Raw genomic sequence first — 14,751 nt, forward strand, 5'->3', positions numbered from 1 at the left:
TGGTTTTGCGCGTGTGCAGAACCACGCCCCCTTCGTTCCTCGCCCCAAACCCTGAGAAGGGGCGGTGCTAGGGTTGGTGACCGGAAGCAGCTACGGTTCTCAGCAGTGGTTCAATAGTTGTCGGGAGGATCTCTTTGCACTGTGTCGGAGGGATGTGGAGGTGATGGGTCCCCAGGGAGGGTGAGTGTTGGGGAGTTCTGTGTGGTCAGTGGTAGAATCGGTTGTCTAACCGTAGTTGGATGATTCGATCATTATTTTCCTCTTCTGTCAACGTTAAGATCCTGAACTTCACTCCAAGACCCACAAGGTTTGGTGCATTATGTTCTGAGTGTTCCCTAAGAGTTGATTTTTCTTCTGCCCTAGTTACTTAGAAGTGCGTTTTTAGTTTCCAAAAGTTTATCTTTTTAATAGATTTCTAACCTTAGTCTTCTGTGGTAAGAAAAGTGGCTACGTGAAGCTCCCTCCTTGAAATAGGAAGACACTCATGGTCTAGGCCATAGTTAATTTTTATAAATGTTCCGTATTTTAATCAGAAATAATATTTAGTTGTTTAGTTGTCAACTGTGTCATACAAAATTTGCACTTTGTTGTCTTTTTCTCCTGTTACTGACAGAGGAGAGGGAACTCTCCAGTGTGATGGTGATTGGTGCATTTCTCTTTCCTGCTGTCCATGATGCCTTTTGAGTTAATAATGTATAAAGTGTGAGACTTAGATTGAAGCTCATCTGTTTGGATGTCCAATTACTCAAGCACCATTTGTTGAAAACTAGCCTTCCTTCCTTGACTTGTTTTGCGCCTTTGTCAAAAATAAATTGGCCATACTTGTGTGGGGCTATTTTTAGGTTCTTTATTCTTTATTTTGGAATGTTGAACCAGCCTTACATTCCAGGAATAATTCTCACTTGGTTTTGGTGTATAGTTCTTTTTATATGTTGCAGCAATTGATTAGCTAATGCTTTTTTTCTGAGGAATTTTTGAGACTCAGTTTATGACAGATACTGGTCTATAGTTTTGTGTGTTTTTTTGTTCTGTCTTTGTCTGGTTTTAGAATTAGGGTAATATACAACTCATAGAATGAGTTGGGAAGTATTCTTTTGTTTTGTATTTTCTGGAAGAGATTGTGTAGAGTTATGCTAATTTTCCTTTAAGTGTTTGGTAGCATTCTCCAGCGAAACCATCTGGGCTTGAACATTTCCTTTTGGAAGCTGTTTGATTATGGCTCCAACTTGTATAGTAGTTATAGGACTATTGAGATTATTTTTTTCAGAGTATCTATTTAATAGTGGGTGAGTTGTGGGAGTTTGTGTTTTGTGGAGAATTGGACTATTTCATCCAAATTGTTGGATATATGTGGATTTAAGTTGTTTATGGTATTCCCTCACTTTCCGTTTAATGGAAAGTTTAGCGTCTGTAGTTATGTCTTCTGTTTCAGTTCTGATATTGGTAATTTGTATCTTCTTTTTATTTTTTTTTATTTTTTTTTTTTCAACGTTTTTTTATTTATTTTTGGGACAGAGAGAGACAGAGCATGAACGGGGGAGGGGCAGAGAGAGAGGGAGACACAGAATGGGAAACAGGCTCCAGGCTCTGAGCCATCAGCCCAGAGCCTGACGCGGGGCTCGAACTCACGGACCGCGAGATCGTGACCTGGCTGAAGTCGGACGCTCAACCGACTGCGCCACCCAGGCGCCCCTGTATCTTCTTTTTATATTTTTCAGTCTTACTAGAGGATTACCAATTTTATCAATCTTTTCAAAGAACCAGCTTTTGGTTTCATTGATTGTTCTCTATTGTTTTTCTGTTTTCAATTTCTTTCTTTCTTTCTTTCTTTCTTTCTTTCTTTCTTTCTTTCTTTCTTCCTGTGTTTACATATATATTTTTTTTCTCAACTATTTTTGTTTATTTCAGGTGTACTATAGAGTGATTCAACAATTTGGTAAGTGTTTTAAATTTATTGATTTATGCTCTTTTATTTATTACTTCCTTCCTTTGGCTTGCTTTGAGTTTTCTTTGTTCGTTTTCTAGTTTCTTGAGATGGGAGCTTAAATTATTGATTTAAGACCTTAATTATTTTCTTTAAAAAAAATTTTAAAACATTTATTCATTTTTGAGAGAAAGAGAGACAGAACACGAGCATGGGAGGGACAGAGAGAGAGGGAGACACAGAATCTGAAACAGACTCCAGGCTCTGAGCTGTCAGCACAGAGCCCGATGCGGGGCTTGAACCCAGGAACCATGAGATCATGACCTGAGCCGAAGTTGGACACCCAACCAACTGAGCCACCCACATGCCCTATCTTAATTCTTTTCTAATATAAACATTTAGTACTATAAATTTCCCTCTCAACACTGCTTTATCTGCATCCAAAAAATTATGATATGTTGTGTTTTTAGTTTCAATTCATTACTTTTTAATTTCCATTGATCCATGGATTATATAGAAATTATTGGGGTGCCTGGGTGGCTCAGTCGGTTAAGCGTCCAACTTCGGCTCAGGTCACGATCTCACTGTCCGTGGGTTTGAGCCCCGCGTCGGGCTCTGTGCTGACTGCTCAGAGCCTGGAGCCTGTTTCAGATTCTGTGTCTCCCTCTCTCTCTGACCCTCCCCCGTTCATGCTCTGTCTCTGTCTCAAAAATAAATAAATGCTAAAAAAAATTAAAAAAAAAAAGAAATTATTGTTTGATTTCCAAGTGTTTAGACACTTTCCTGTTATCTTTCTGTATTGATTTCCAGTTTGATGATATTAGAGAACATACACTATATGATTTCAATTTACTGAGGTTTGTTTAATGACCCTGGGTGTGGTAGGTATTGGAGAATATTGCATGGGTGCTTGAAGAGAAAGTGTATTCTGTTAGTATTTGGCTGGAATGGGATGGATATGTTTAGTTAGTCCACCCTTTTCTTGGTCCTTTGATTAAGGGAAGTAGGCTTTTCTCAGAGTTTTTGTCTCTGTACCTGTTGACAGTTCTGAGTTATAGGCTTCTCCAGTGCCCTGTTTGTGATATATGGGAGGAAAAGGAAAGGAAACCTAGGGAACTCACCACTGTGTTGTTCCTCAGACCCTGAGATCCATGGGCTATCTGCCTTTCCTTTCTACATCTCAGAGTCTTACTATTTGTATTTGTTGTGTGATGTCATTTTTTTCCTGGTCTCTTATACATTTATTGTTCTCTTTTGTTTTTTCCCTGTATTAACTTTGTTAATTTACACCTCGCTAGGGAAGCACCTGTTTCACATCAATATGAAAATATGTTGCTATACAGTTATGCATAATATCCCACAATAAGTAGTTTGAAACACTGCCTTATCTGGGAAAGATATCTATATCTATATCTACATCTATATCTACATCTATATCTATATATCTATACCTATTATATGTTTTAAGCTATCCTCCTTTATCTGGTTTGCCATGGGATTATCTCTGACATTGGTCATTTCAAAGGACTAGCTCTTTGTTTTCTTTAAACCCCTTATTATATTTATTTGAATTATTTAAGATTTTATTTTTATTAGCAACTACTTTATTTTTTTGGTGGAGGGGGCTTTGCCTAGTTTTGTTTTTTCTAATTCTAATGTTTTAGGCTGAACACATAGTTCTTTTGTTGTTATATTTATTTTTAATTAAAACCAACCATTTAAAGGTGTAAATTTCATTCTATATGACTTTAGTGTGTCCCATGACTTCTGGTAAAAATTGTGTGGCTTCTGTATTGACTTCCCATTTACCCTGGATTATTTAGGAATGCCTTCCTTTTCTTTTAAAACAGATTTATTTAAAAAAGTACAAATTAAAAAATAAATCAGATTTATTTAGATATACAAAATAGATTTAGATATATTCCAGTAACATAAAAGTCATCCATTTAAAGTATACAGTTCAGTGGTTTTTAGTACATTCACAGAGTTGTGAAATCATTATTATCACAGTCTAATTTTAGAGCATTTTCAATACCCCAGGAAAGAAACCTGGTACACATTAGCAGATATTCACCATTCACGCCACCCCACACTCCCAGCCTAGGCAACTACTAATCAAGTTTCTGGGTCTATGTATTTGCTTATTCTGAATATTTTACATAAGTGGAATCATAAAATCTGTGGTCTTGTGTGACTGGCTTCTTTCAAGTAAGATAGTGATTTCATGGTTTATTCATGTTGTAGCATGTATTAATACTTCTTTTTTATTGCCACATGATATTCCATTGTATGGCTATACTAAACTTTGGTTATCCATTTTCAGATGATGGACATTTATGTGGTTTCCAGACTTTGGCTACTGTGAATAATACTGCTGTGAATAGTTGTGTATATAAGTTTTGGAGCAGACGTGTGTTTCCATTTCTCTTGGCTAGGTACCTAGGAGTGGCATTGCTGGATCATATGGTGACTCTATGAGTAACATTTTGAGGAACTGCCAAACTGTTCTTCAGGGTGGCTATCCCATTTTACAATTCCACTGACAATATATGATCCAATTGATTTGCATCTCACCAATGCCTGTTACTACTGTCTTCCCCCCCCCCCTTATTTTAGCCATCCTGATGGATGTGAAGCAGTCTCCTAATGAATAGAATATTTTGGTTTTGCTTTGCATTTCCGTAATGACTAATGATATTGAACATCTTAAAAAAATTTTTTTAATGTTTATTTAGTTTTGAGAGAGAGAGCGGGTGAACATGGGAGGGGCAGAGAGAGAGGGAGACACAGAATCCGAAGCAGGCTCCAGGCTCTGAGCTGTCAGCACAGAGCCCAGTGTGGGGCTTGAACTCACGAACAGCGAGATCGTGACCTGAGCTGAAGTTGGACACTTCATCAACTGAGCCACCCAGGCGCCCCTATATTGAACATCTTATACTATGATCAGACAATGTAGCCTGTCAATTCCCAGTATAAAAACATCTACCAGATTTCCTTCCTGGCCAAACTATTTGGTGGAATTTTATAAAAGTTAATGCGCATAAGAAAAGAAAGCATAGTCCCTCTTTCTTTGGTATAACATGTTTATGTATTTAAAATTCAACTTGATCATGCCTTTTATTTTACTCCTTATTTACTTTCTTGTTGCCTCTTTATCCCATTTCTTATTTTTGTTGTCTTTCTTACTTCCGTTCCTCTTCATTTTATAAAGGATACTTTCCCTTTCCTACCAAGAATGACTAAATCTATAGTGCTTCCATTAGTTGATCAGAATAAAATTGTTCCTCAACATAGACACAGAGACATCCTCTCCTCCCTAGACCCCGTAAAAGGAGAAACAGTTTTACCTCTGAATATTTTGAAGTAATTAAAACATTACAGTCCCAGGCTATTAATATTTTCCTTATGGCATATCTCTTCTGTTTTAAGAAACTTTCCTCTTTTTTTTATTCCAAACCGCAGTCATGTTTTCAACATCTGTTAAACAGAACCATGTTTATTTTAAGCCGACCACACAAAAGGTACTGTGTTGTAGTGTTGAGAATGTGAGCTTTGAAGCCAGGTAGACTGGGTTTGACTTAACATCACTAAATCCCTGTTTCTGTATGCATAAAATGAAATAATAATGATTATGGCAACATGTAGGGGACAGGATTGTTGTGCAAATTCAGGGAGGTACCTGCTTTTGCATATTCCGTGATTCCGTGTAATCACAATGCTTGCTAATATGAATTAAGTGTTTTACTTGGGCCAGCCTGGTGCTAAGTGTCTTATGAACAGCACTGCATTTAATTTTCACAGCCTCATGAGGTAGTTTTGACTCATTTTGAAAAGAAAATGAAGGAACATTTTTTGACATGTTTATTTTTGAGAGAGTGCAAGTGGAGGAGGGGCAGAGAGTGGGGGACAGAGGATCTGAAGGGGGCTCCCCGCTGACAGCAGTAGGCTAGCCCGATGTGGGGCTCAAACCCACAAACTGCATGATCATGACCGGAGCCGAAGTCGGACACTCAACCGACTGAGCTACCCAGGTGCCCCTTTTAATTTTTAAAAAATATTTTTGAGAGAGAGAAAATGAAGAAACATTTTTATACTCTCGTAGCTAAAAGTTGGCAGAGCTAGAATGTAAGCCTTTATTAATTTTAATCTAAATCTCATGGTCTTGCTCATATTCCATTTTGACGAATAACCAGAATCGATATTGACCAGACTTTGTCTACCCCGCAGTATCCAGTGCCAGGAACTGTACTTGGGTGCCTCCAGGAAGTGTTCATGGGGTGACTGCTGAATGACTGACTATGTGGACTCTGTCTTTCCAGGTTTCTTGGAGTCTCTGTTGAGCCCGTGGGCCAGACCCCATAGTGGAGGCTGCAGAAACTTCCTTCCGGCCCCAGCAGCTCTGTTTGAGTCCACGGACCCCACCTGGCTTCTGGCTCTTGGGAGGAGCATCAGGAAGAGAGCTGGAGGGCTGAGGCCCAGCGGGAACATGCCAGCCAACCAGAGCTCTCCCGGGCCATCTCTGGCTCTGGCTGTGGGGAGATGTGACAACCCGTGTGAGGTGAGGAGGAAAGGGTGCCCAGGGGCAGGAATTCATCCAGAATGAAAGATAGTATCTGATTATTTTAATTTGTACAACTTGTATTTTAATCAAGCAGCATAATGAGGGAATTTTTATTGGTCATTCCTTTCCCTTGTGTGAATTTCCTTCTCTTGTCTATTGCTGTTTTATTTATCTTAGCTTATGGACTTTTTTAAATTGAGCTATAATTAACGTAGGATATTCTATTAGTTTCAGATGTACAACATATTGATTGGAAAGTTTTATACATTACTAGATACCACAATAAGTGTACTCACCATCTGTCACCATACAATGTTATTACAGTATTACTGATCTATTCCCTATGCTGTACTTTTCATCCCTGTGACTTATTTATTTTATATCTAGAGGTTTGTACCTCTTACTCCCCCTTATCTATTTTGCTCATTCCCCCATTGACCTCTCCTCTGGCAACCACCAGTTTGTTCTCTGTCTTTAAGAATCTGTTTGTTTTGGTTTTGGGGTTGTTTGTTTTGTTTTGTTCTTAAGATTCCACAGATCAGTGAAATCCTATGGTATTTGACTTTCTCTGTCTGACTTATTTCACTTAGCATAATAGCCTCTAGGTCCATTCATGTTGTCATAAATGGTGAGATTTCATTCTTTTTTAAAAGATTTTATTTTTAAGTAATCTCTACACCCAGTGTGGGGCTCAAACCCACAGCCCCGAGATCGAGAGTCACACACGCCACTGACTGAGCCAGCTAGGTGCATCGAGATTTCATTCGTTTTTATGGCTGAGTAATATTCCATTCTTTATGGTGTGTGTGTGTGTGTGTGTGTGTGTGTGTGTGTGTGTGTACCACATCTTCTTTATCCATTCATCTATTGACAGACACTTGGGTTGCTTCCTTATCTTGACTATTGTAAATAATGCTGCAATAAACATAGGGGTGCATATATCTTTTTGAATAAGTATTTTCATTGTCTTTGGGTAAATACACAGTAGTGGAATCAGTGGATCATATGGTAATTCTATTTTTAATTTTTTGAGTAATTAAATTACTGTCTTCCAAAGTGGTAGTACCCATTTACATTCCCACTAACAGCGCACGAAGGTTCCCTTTTCTCCACATCATCACCGACACTTATTATTTGATTCTAGCCATTCTGACTGGTGTCAGGTTACATCTCATTGTGGTTTTGATTTGCACTTTCCTGATGATTAGTGATGTTGAGCATCTTTTCATGTGCCTGTTGGCCATCTGGACGTCTTTTTTGGGAAGATGTCTATGTAGGTCCTCTGCCTAGATTTGAATCAGATTATTTGGACCTTTTTGGTGTTGAATTGTATAAGTCCTTTATATATTTTGGATATTAACCCCTTATTGGATATATATTTTTAAGTATCCTCTCCTATTCGCTAGGTTGCCTTCTTGTTTTGTTGATGGTTTCCTTTGCTGTGCAAAACCTTTTTATTTTGGTATAGTCCCAGTAGTTTATTTTTGCTTTTGTTTCTTTTGCCTCAGGAGAAATATCCATAAATATGGATTAGTGCCTGCGTTTTCTTTTAGAAGTTTTATGGTTTCAGGTCTTACATTTAGGTTTTCAATCCATTTTGAGTTTATTTTGCATATATTGTAAGAAAGTGGCCCATTTTCGTTCTTTTGCATGTAGCTGTCCAGTTTTCCCAGTACCATTTACTGAAAAAGACAGTCTTTTCCCTATTCTATATTCTTACCTCCCTTTGTTATAGACCAATTGACCGTATACATGTGGGTTTGTTTTTGGGCTCTCTTTCCTGTTCCATTGATCTGTGTGTCAGGTTTTCTGTCAGTACTATGATATTTTGATTATTACAGCTTTGTAGTAGATCTTGAAATCCAGGATTGTGAAACCTGCAGCTTAGTTCTTCTTTCCCAAGGCTGCTTTGGCTATTTGGTGTCTTGTGGTTCCGTACAAATTTTAGGAATATTTATTCTAGTTCTGTGGAAATTGTTGCTATTTTGAAGGGATTGCATTGAATCTATAGCTCACTTTGGGTAATATGGACATTTTAAAAATATTAATTCTTCCAAACCATGATCTGAGTGTATCTTTCCTTTTGTTTGTGTCATTTTCTTTTTTCAATTTTTTTAAGTTTACTTATTTATTTGAGAGAGACAGAGACAACACGAATGGGGAAGGGGCAGAGAGAGAGGATGAGAGAGAATCCCAAGCAGGCTCCGTGCTGCCAGCACAGAACTCGATGTGGGGCTTGAACTCATGAAACTGTGAGGTCATGACCTGAGCCAAAATAAGAGTCAGATGCTTAATCTTCTGGGCTACCTGGCGCCCCTGGTGGTGTTATTTTCTTTTCTTTTCTTTTCTTTTTTTTTTTTTTTTTTTTATCACCAATGTTTTATAGTTTGCAGAGTACAGATCATTTACCTCCTTGGTAAAATTTTTTCCTAGGTATTTTATTCTTTTTTGGTACAATTGTAAATGGGATTGTTTTCTCAATTTCTTTTTTGGCTACTTCGTTATTAGTATATAGAGATGCAACAGATTTCTATATATGGATTTTGTATTCTGTAGCTTTACTGAATTTATTTTTCAGTTCTACTGGTTTTTTGGTGAAGTCTTTATAGAGTTTTCTATATAGAGTATCATGTCATCTGCAAATAGTGATATTTTACTTCTTCTTTACTCATTTGGCTGCCTTTTATGTCTTTTTTCTTGTCTGATTGCTGTGGTTAGGACTTTCAGTACTATGTTGAATAAAAGTGGTGAGAGTGGACATCCTTGTCTTGTTCCTGATCTTAGAGGAAAAGCTTTCAGTTTCTTACCATTAACTATGATGTTAGCTGTGGGTTTTTCATGTATGGCCTTTATTATGTTGAAGCATGTTTCCTCTAAACCCACTTTATTGAGAGTTTTTATTATGAATGAATACTGTATTTTGTCAAATGCTTTTTCTGCATTTATTGAAATGATCATATAGTTTTTATCTTTTCTCTTGTTAATGTGATATATGGAATAAATTTCACTTGATTATGGGTTAGGATTTTAATATATTGTTGGATTCCATTTGCTAATATTTTGTTGAGGATTTTTGCATCTATGTTCATCAGAAATATTGGCCTGTATTTTTCTTTTTTTGTAGTGTCCTTGTCTGGTTTTGGTATCAGGGAAATGCTGTAGGATGAACTTGGAAGTTTTCTTCCCCCTTCTATTTTTTGGAATAGTTTGAGAATAGGTAGTAACTCTTTTTTATTTTTTATTTTTATTTTTTTTTTAAATTTTTTTTCAACGTTTTTATTTATTTTTGGGACAGAGAGAGTCAGAGCATGAACGGGGGAGGGGCAGAGAGAGAGGGAGACACAGAATCAGAAACAGGCTCCAGGCTCTGAGCCATCAGCCCAGAGCCCGACGCGGGGCTCGAACTCACGGACCGCGAGATCGTGACCTGGCTGAAGTCGGACGCTTAATCGACTGCGCCACCCAGGCGCCCCTAGTAACTCTTTTTTAAACATTTCACCTGTGAAGCCATCTGGTCCTGGACTTTTGTTTGTTGGGTGTTTTTTGATTACTGATTCAGTTTAATTGCTGATAATTAGTCTGTTCAAATTTTCTGTTTCTTTTGGATCCAGTTTTGGGAGATCATATGTTTCTAGGAATGTATCTAGTTCTTCTTGCTTGTCCAATTTGTTGGAATGTAATTTTTGATAATATTCTCTTACGATCCTTTGTATTTCTGTGATGTCACTTCTTATTTCTTCTTTTTCTTTTCTGGTTTTATTTATTTGAATATTCTTTTTTCTTGATGAGTCTGATTCAAGGTTTATAAATTTTGTTGATCTTTTCAAAGAACCAGCTCTTGGTTTCATTGATCTTTTCTATTGGGTTTTATTTTTGGTCTTTATCCCATTTATTTCAGGTCTAATACTTATTATTTCCTTCCTTCCCTAGCTTTGGGCTTTGTTTGTTCTTCTTTCTCTAGCTCCTTTAGATGTAAGGTTAGGTTGTTTACTTGAAATTTTTCTTGCTTCTTGAGATAGGCTTGTATCTCTATAAACTTCCCTCTTAGAGGTGCTTTTGCTGAGTCCCAAAGATTTTGGACCATTGTGTTTTCATTTTCATCTGTCTGTATGTATTTTTTGATTTCCTCTTTGATTTCTTGGTTGAACTATTTGTGGCTTAATAGCATGTTGTTTAGCCTCCATGTGTTTGTGTTCTTTCCAGAGTGTTTCTACTTGATTTCTAGTTTCATAGCTTATGGGTTTTTTTAAGTTTTTTTTTTAATATTAAGTTTCATGACCCTTTATGGTTCTTGTATATTTTTGTGAATATTTTTTGCCACTTTCTAATTTGAAATTAGTTTTTTGTTTTATTTACAAGTGGTAAAGGGTGTCAAACAGTTCTGTAAGTCGTATTTTATTTTATTTCATTTTTAATGTTTATTTTTTTCCTCTTAGTTTTTTAATATTTATTTTTGAGAGAGAGAGGGAGAGGGAGAGAGAGAGAAAGAGAGTGTGAGTGGGGGACAGGCAGAGAGAGAGGGGGACACAGAATGTGAAGCAGGCTCCAGGCTCTGAGCTGTCAGCACAGGGCCCTACGTGGGGCTCTAACTCATGAACCATGAGATCATGACCTGAGCTGAAGTCGAATGCTTAACTGACTGAGCCACCCAGGCACCCCTACTTACACGTTTTTAACTTTTTTTTTTCCATTATAACCCAGTACAGTTACTATAATGACCTGGATTTTGTAGTTTAAGTTCCTCTGGAGTTTGATGGGTTTTTTTGTATACTGTGATTCCCTCTTTACTGCCAGCCAGTTGGCTCCAGAATACTGTTCCTTTCAGGAACAAGCTTTTTTTTATTTTTTTAAATGTTTGTTTATTTTTGAGAGAGAGAGAGAGCGAGAGCATGAGCATGAGTAGGGGAGGAGCAGAGAGAGAGGGAGACAGAATCTGAAGCAGGCTCTGCGCTGGCAGCAGAGAGCCCGAGGTGGAGCTCAAACTCATGAACCCCGTGAGATCATGACCTGAGCCAAAGTCAGAAGCTTAACCCACTGAGCCAACCAGGCGCCCCAAATGTTTGTTTATTTTAGAGAAAGAGAGACAGACAGAGCATGAGCGGGGGAGGGACAGACACAAAATCCGAAGCAGGCTCCAGGCTCTGAGCTGTCAGCACAGAGCCCAATGCGGGCTCAAATTCACGAACTACAAGAACATAACCTGAGCCAGTCGGTTCCTTAACCGACTGAGCCACTCAGGTCTAAATTGACTTTTAGAATGGTTCTTCCCTGCTTTGTTTCTGCCAGATTCCAGCTTGCTGGAGGAAGACATTCTTAATCTTTTCAATGGATTCAATTTTTTTTTTTTAAATTTTGGCTTAAATTATCTGTTGACTTTCCATTATGGAAGGTGGAGATTTAGCTTTTCCATACACCCCCACCAACATAAACGTTTGCCTATAAATATTGTTTTGATCAGATTCATCATAAGTGTTTATTACTGTGACTATTTAGAGTTGGATCACATAGTGTCTATGCTGTGATTACTGTTTCCGCACAACTCTTTCTTTTCCCTGGAATTAATAATTTTCTGGTTTAGTCATTTCTTTGCTTTACTAGATACATATCAATGATTCAAGTCCAGATTCTTCACAGTTGTTTAAATCTCCTCTCTGCATATTCAGACATATTAAGTAATAATCATAATGACAATTATTATAAACACTCATATCATGTTTACCATGTGCCAGCAGTGTTATATGCACACAACATATACTAACGCATCTTCATAACAACCTCCTGGAGCTGGTTGACTTGCTGAAGACTGGTCAGGTAGCTCTCAGCTTCACCCGCAGCTATTACCTTGGTAATACATTTGCCATCCCCTAAACAATCTTTCTTACCTCTTGTCTTGTGTCCTATCCCCTTTCCCGGGGATCCTCTGCCTTCTTTCCTGTTTCCTGGGTCCTGTGTCTTCCTCTTTCTTGATTTACCCCCTCATTTTGTGGGAGTACATTCTTCAGTCTATCCCTGAGAATGGATGCATGACAGGTAGATTTTATGAAACTTTGTATGTTTGACAATTTCATGCAAGAATATATTATTTACTATCTATAATTGTATAAGTACATTTATAGAAATAAAAAAGTAATACATGCCACGGAAATATACTTACTTGACCTTGACACTAAATATATCTTTTTGGCTGATTATAGAATTCTAGGTTGGAAATCATTTTTGTGCAGAATTTTATTGTTAAATTTTTTTAAATGTTTATTCATTTTTGAGAGACAGGGAGCATGAGTGGGGGTGGGGAGGTACAGAGAGAGGGAGACACAGAATCTGAAGCAGGCTCCAGGCTCCGAGGTGTTAGCACAGAGCTCAAAGCAGGGCTCTGACCCACAAACCACAAGATCATGACCTGAGCCGAAGTCGGATGCTTAACTGACTGAGCTACCCAGGTGCCACAATTGTGGAGAGTTTTAAAAGCCTAGTTTCCAGCCTAGTCCTTTTCTATTCACGCACACATTTTTCTCAGCTTTGCAGAAAAACAGTTATTTGGTTGTTGGTTCTCCATTGTAAAAAATTCTTTGTTCTGATTTTCATTTCTTTTTCTTTTGTTCTCTTTTCTAGTTGTTTTTTTTTTTTAAAAAATTATCTCCCAGGTCTTCTTTTGTGTTGCTCATTAATACTTATATTTTTATTTCAAATAGCTCTTTTTATTTTCAGAATATTTTTAATTTAAGAGAGAGAGAAAGAGAGCAGGGGAGAGGGGCAGAGGGCGAGAGAGAGAGAGAGAGAGAGAGCACGCATCTTAAGCAGATTCCACGCTCAGCATGGAGCCCAACACAGGGCTCAATCCCATGACCCTGGGATCATGACCTGAGCTGAAATTAAGAGTCGATGCTCAACCAACTGAGCCACCCAGGTGCCCCCTGTTTTCAGAATTTTATAAAGGCTTTATGGGTGTAGTGTCTTATCAGTGTAAGGATATTAGTAATAGTTTTTTAGTTTAATTTTTTGAATAATGATATGGACACATGGCTCAAAAGTTAAAAAAATATAAAACTGTATAAAATTTAAAAATGTAAAAGTGTACAGTCTAAATTCTCTTACCATCTTTCTCCTCTCAGCTTGGTTCTCTCTAATATATTCTAACCAATTTAGTTACTTTTCTCTGAATGATTAGGGTTTTTTTATGTAAATAAAAGCAGCTGTGAACACATTCTTTATCCTTTTTATTTCATGAATGGTGGCCTCCTAAACTTATCAGTTTTATTAATTTTAAGTCTTTTGGTGAAATACAGTATGAATTACAAACAATGCTGCCATGAACACTTTTTATCATGTCTCCTCATGTACATGTGTACCCCTGTCTCTTAACTATATATATAGGGCTGGAGTTAATGGGTCATAGCTTAAGCCTATATGTAAAATTTTTTATTGTAAAATACATCTTACATACATACAGAAAAGTGTACAAAACACACATGTATAGCTCAGTGATTTTTCACGATAGGTCTAGAAAGTATCCTTACTCAGCATTCCAGGATCTCCCTACTCCCAAAGATAACTACTACCCTGACTTTTACAATAATCACTTCCATTAAGAGGATCACAAGCCTCAGGGTAGGAGAAGAAATAGACAAGACAGGACTTATATAAGAATATATAAAGACTTGTATAAGAATATATAAAGAACAACAAAACAGTAAGAAAAAGCAGACTACCCAGTAGTTCGGAGACTTTATTTGAACAGACACGTAACCAAAGAAGATGCACAAATAGCTAATAAACACCTGAGAAGGGGCTCAATCTCATTAGTCATTAGGGAAATGCACAATTTCAACCACAATGTAATACCACTACACCGTCACCAGAATGGCTAAGATTAAGAAGACTGACAATGACAAGTGTTGAGTGGATAAAGAGCCATATCAGTGGCTCATATGCTCGTGTCAGCGCATACAGCTGTTGATACATTAGCTTATATCTGCAGTTCTGTGCTGCTGGTGGGGCTATAAATTGGCACAGTCTCTTTGGAAGACATTTTAGCCTTCTTCCTCCAAGCATGTGTAGACCATATGAGGAAACAATTCTCCCAGGAAAATGTGCAACAGAAACCCTTGGCTGATGTACCAGGACTCGTGTATAAATGCTTCCTGTAACATTACTTGCAACAGCCAGAACCTAGAAATAGCTTAAATGTCCATTAACAGTAGACTGGTTAAATAAAGTGAACATAATATTGAGTAAAAGAAGCCAGACACAAACAAATTTGTGTTAT

General features: G+C 37.6%; 1 protein-coding gene across 4 annotated transcripts in view; it reads left to right on the forward strand.

Moving 5' to 3' along the window:
- The first annotated feature begins 48 nt into the window (after window positions 1–48).
- Window positions 49–14,751, forward strand: part of ZNF81 (zinc finger protein 81) — an 86,933-nt gene continuing 72,230 nt past the window's right edge. The window contains exons 1-3 of one of the 4 annotated variants that reach the window (XM_045470747.1): window positions 49–307; window positions 1,909–1,936; window positions 6,244–6,482. In XM_045470747.1, the coding sequence (XP_045326703.1) occupies window positions 6,411–6,482 (72 nt within the window). In that variant the 5' untranslated portion in view covers window positions 49–307; window positions 1,909–1,936; window positions 6,244–6,410. The remainder of the gene's footprint in view (window positions 308–1,908; window positions 1,937–6,243; window positions 6,483–14,751) is intronic. The other 3 variants (XM_045470746.1, XM_045470749.1, XM_045470748.1) reach the window with 3 other exon arrangements.

The sequence above is a fragment of the Leopardus geoffroyi genome, chromosome X (assembly GCF_018350155.1).
Source record: "Leopardus geoffroyi isolate Oge1 chromosome X, O.geoffroyi_Oge1_pat1.0, whole genome shotgun sequence".
NCBI classification, from domain to species: Eukaryota; Metazoa; Chordata; class Mammalia; order Carnivora; family Felidae; genus Leopardus; species Leopardus geoffroyi.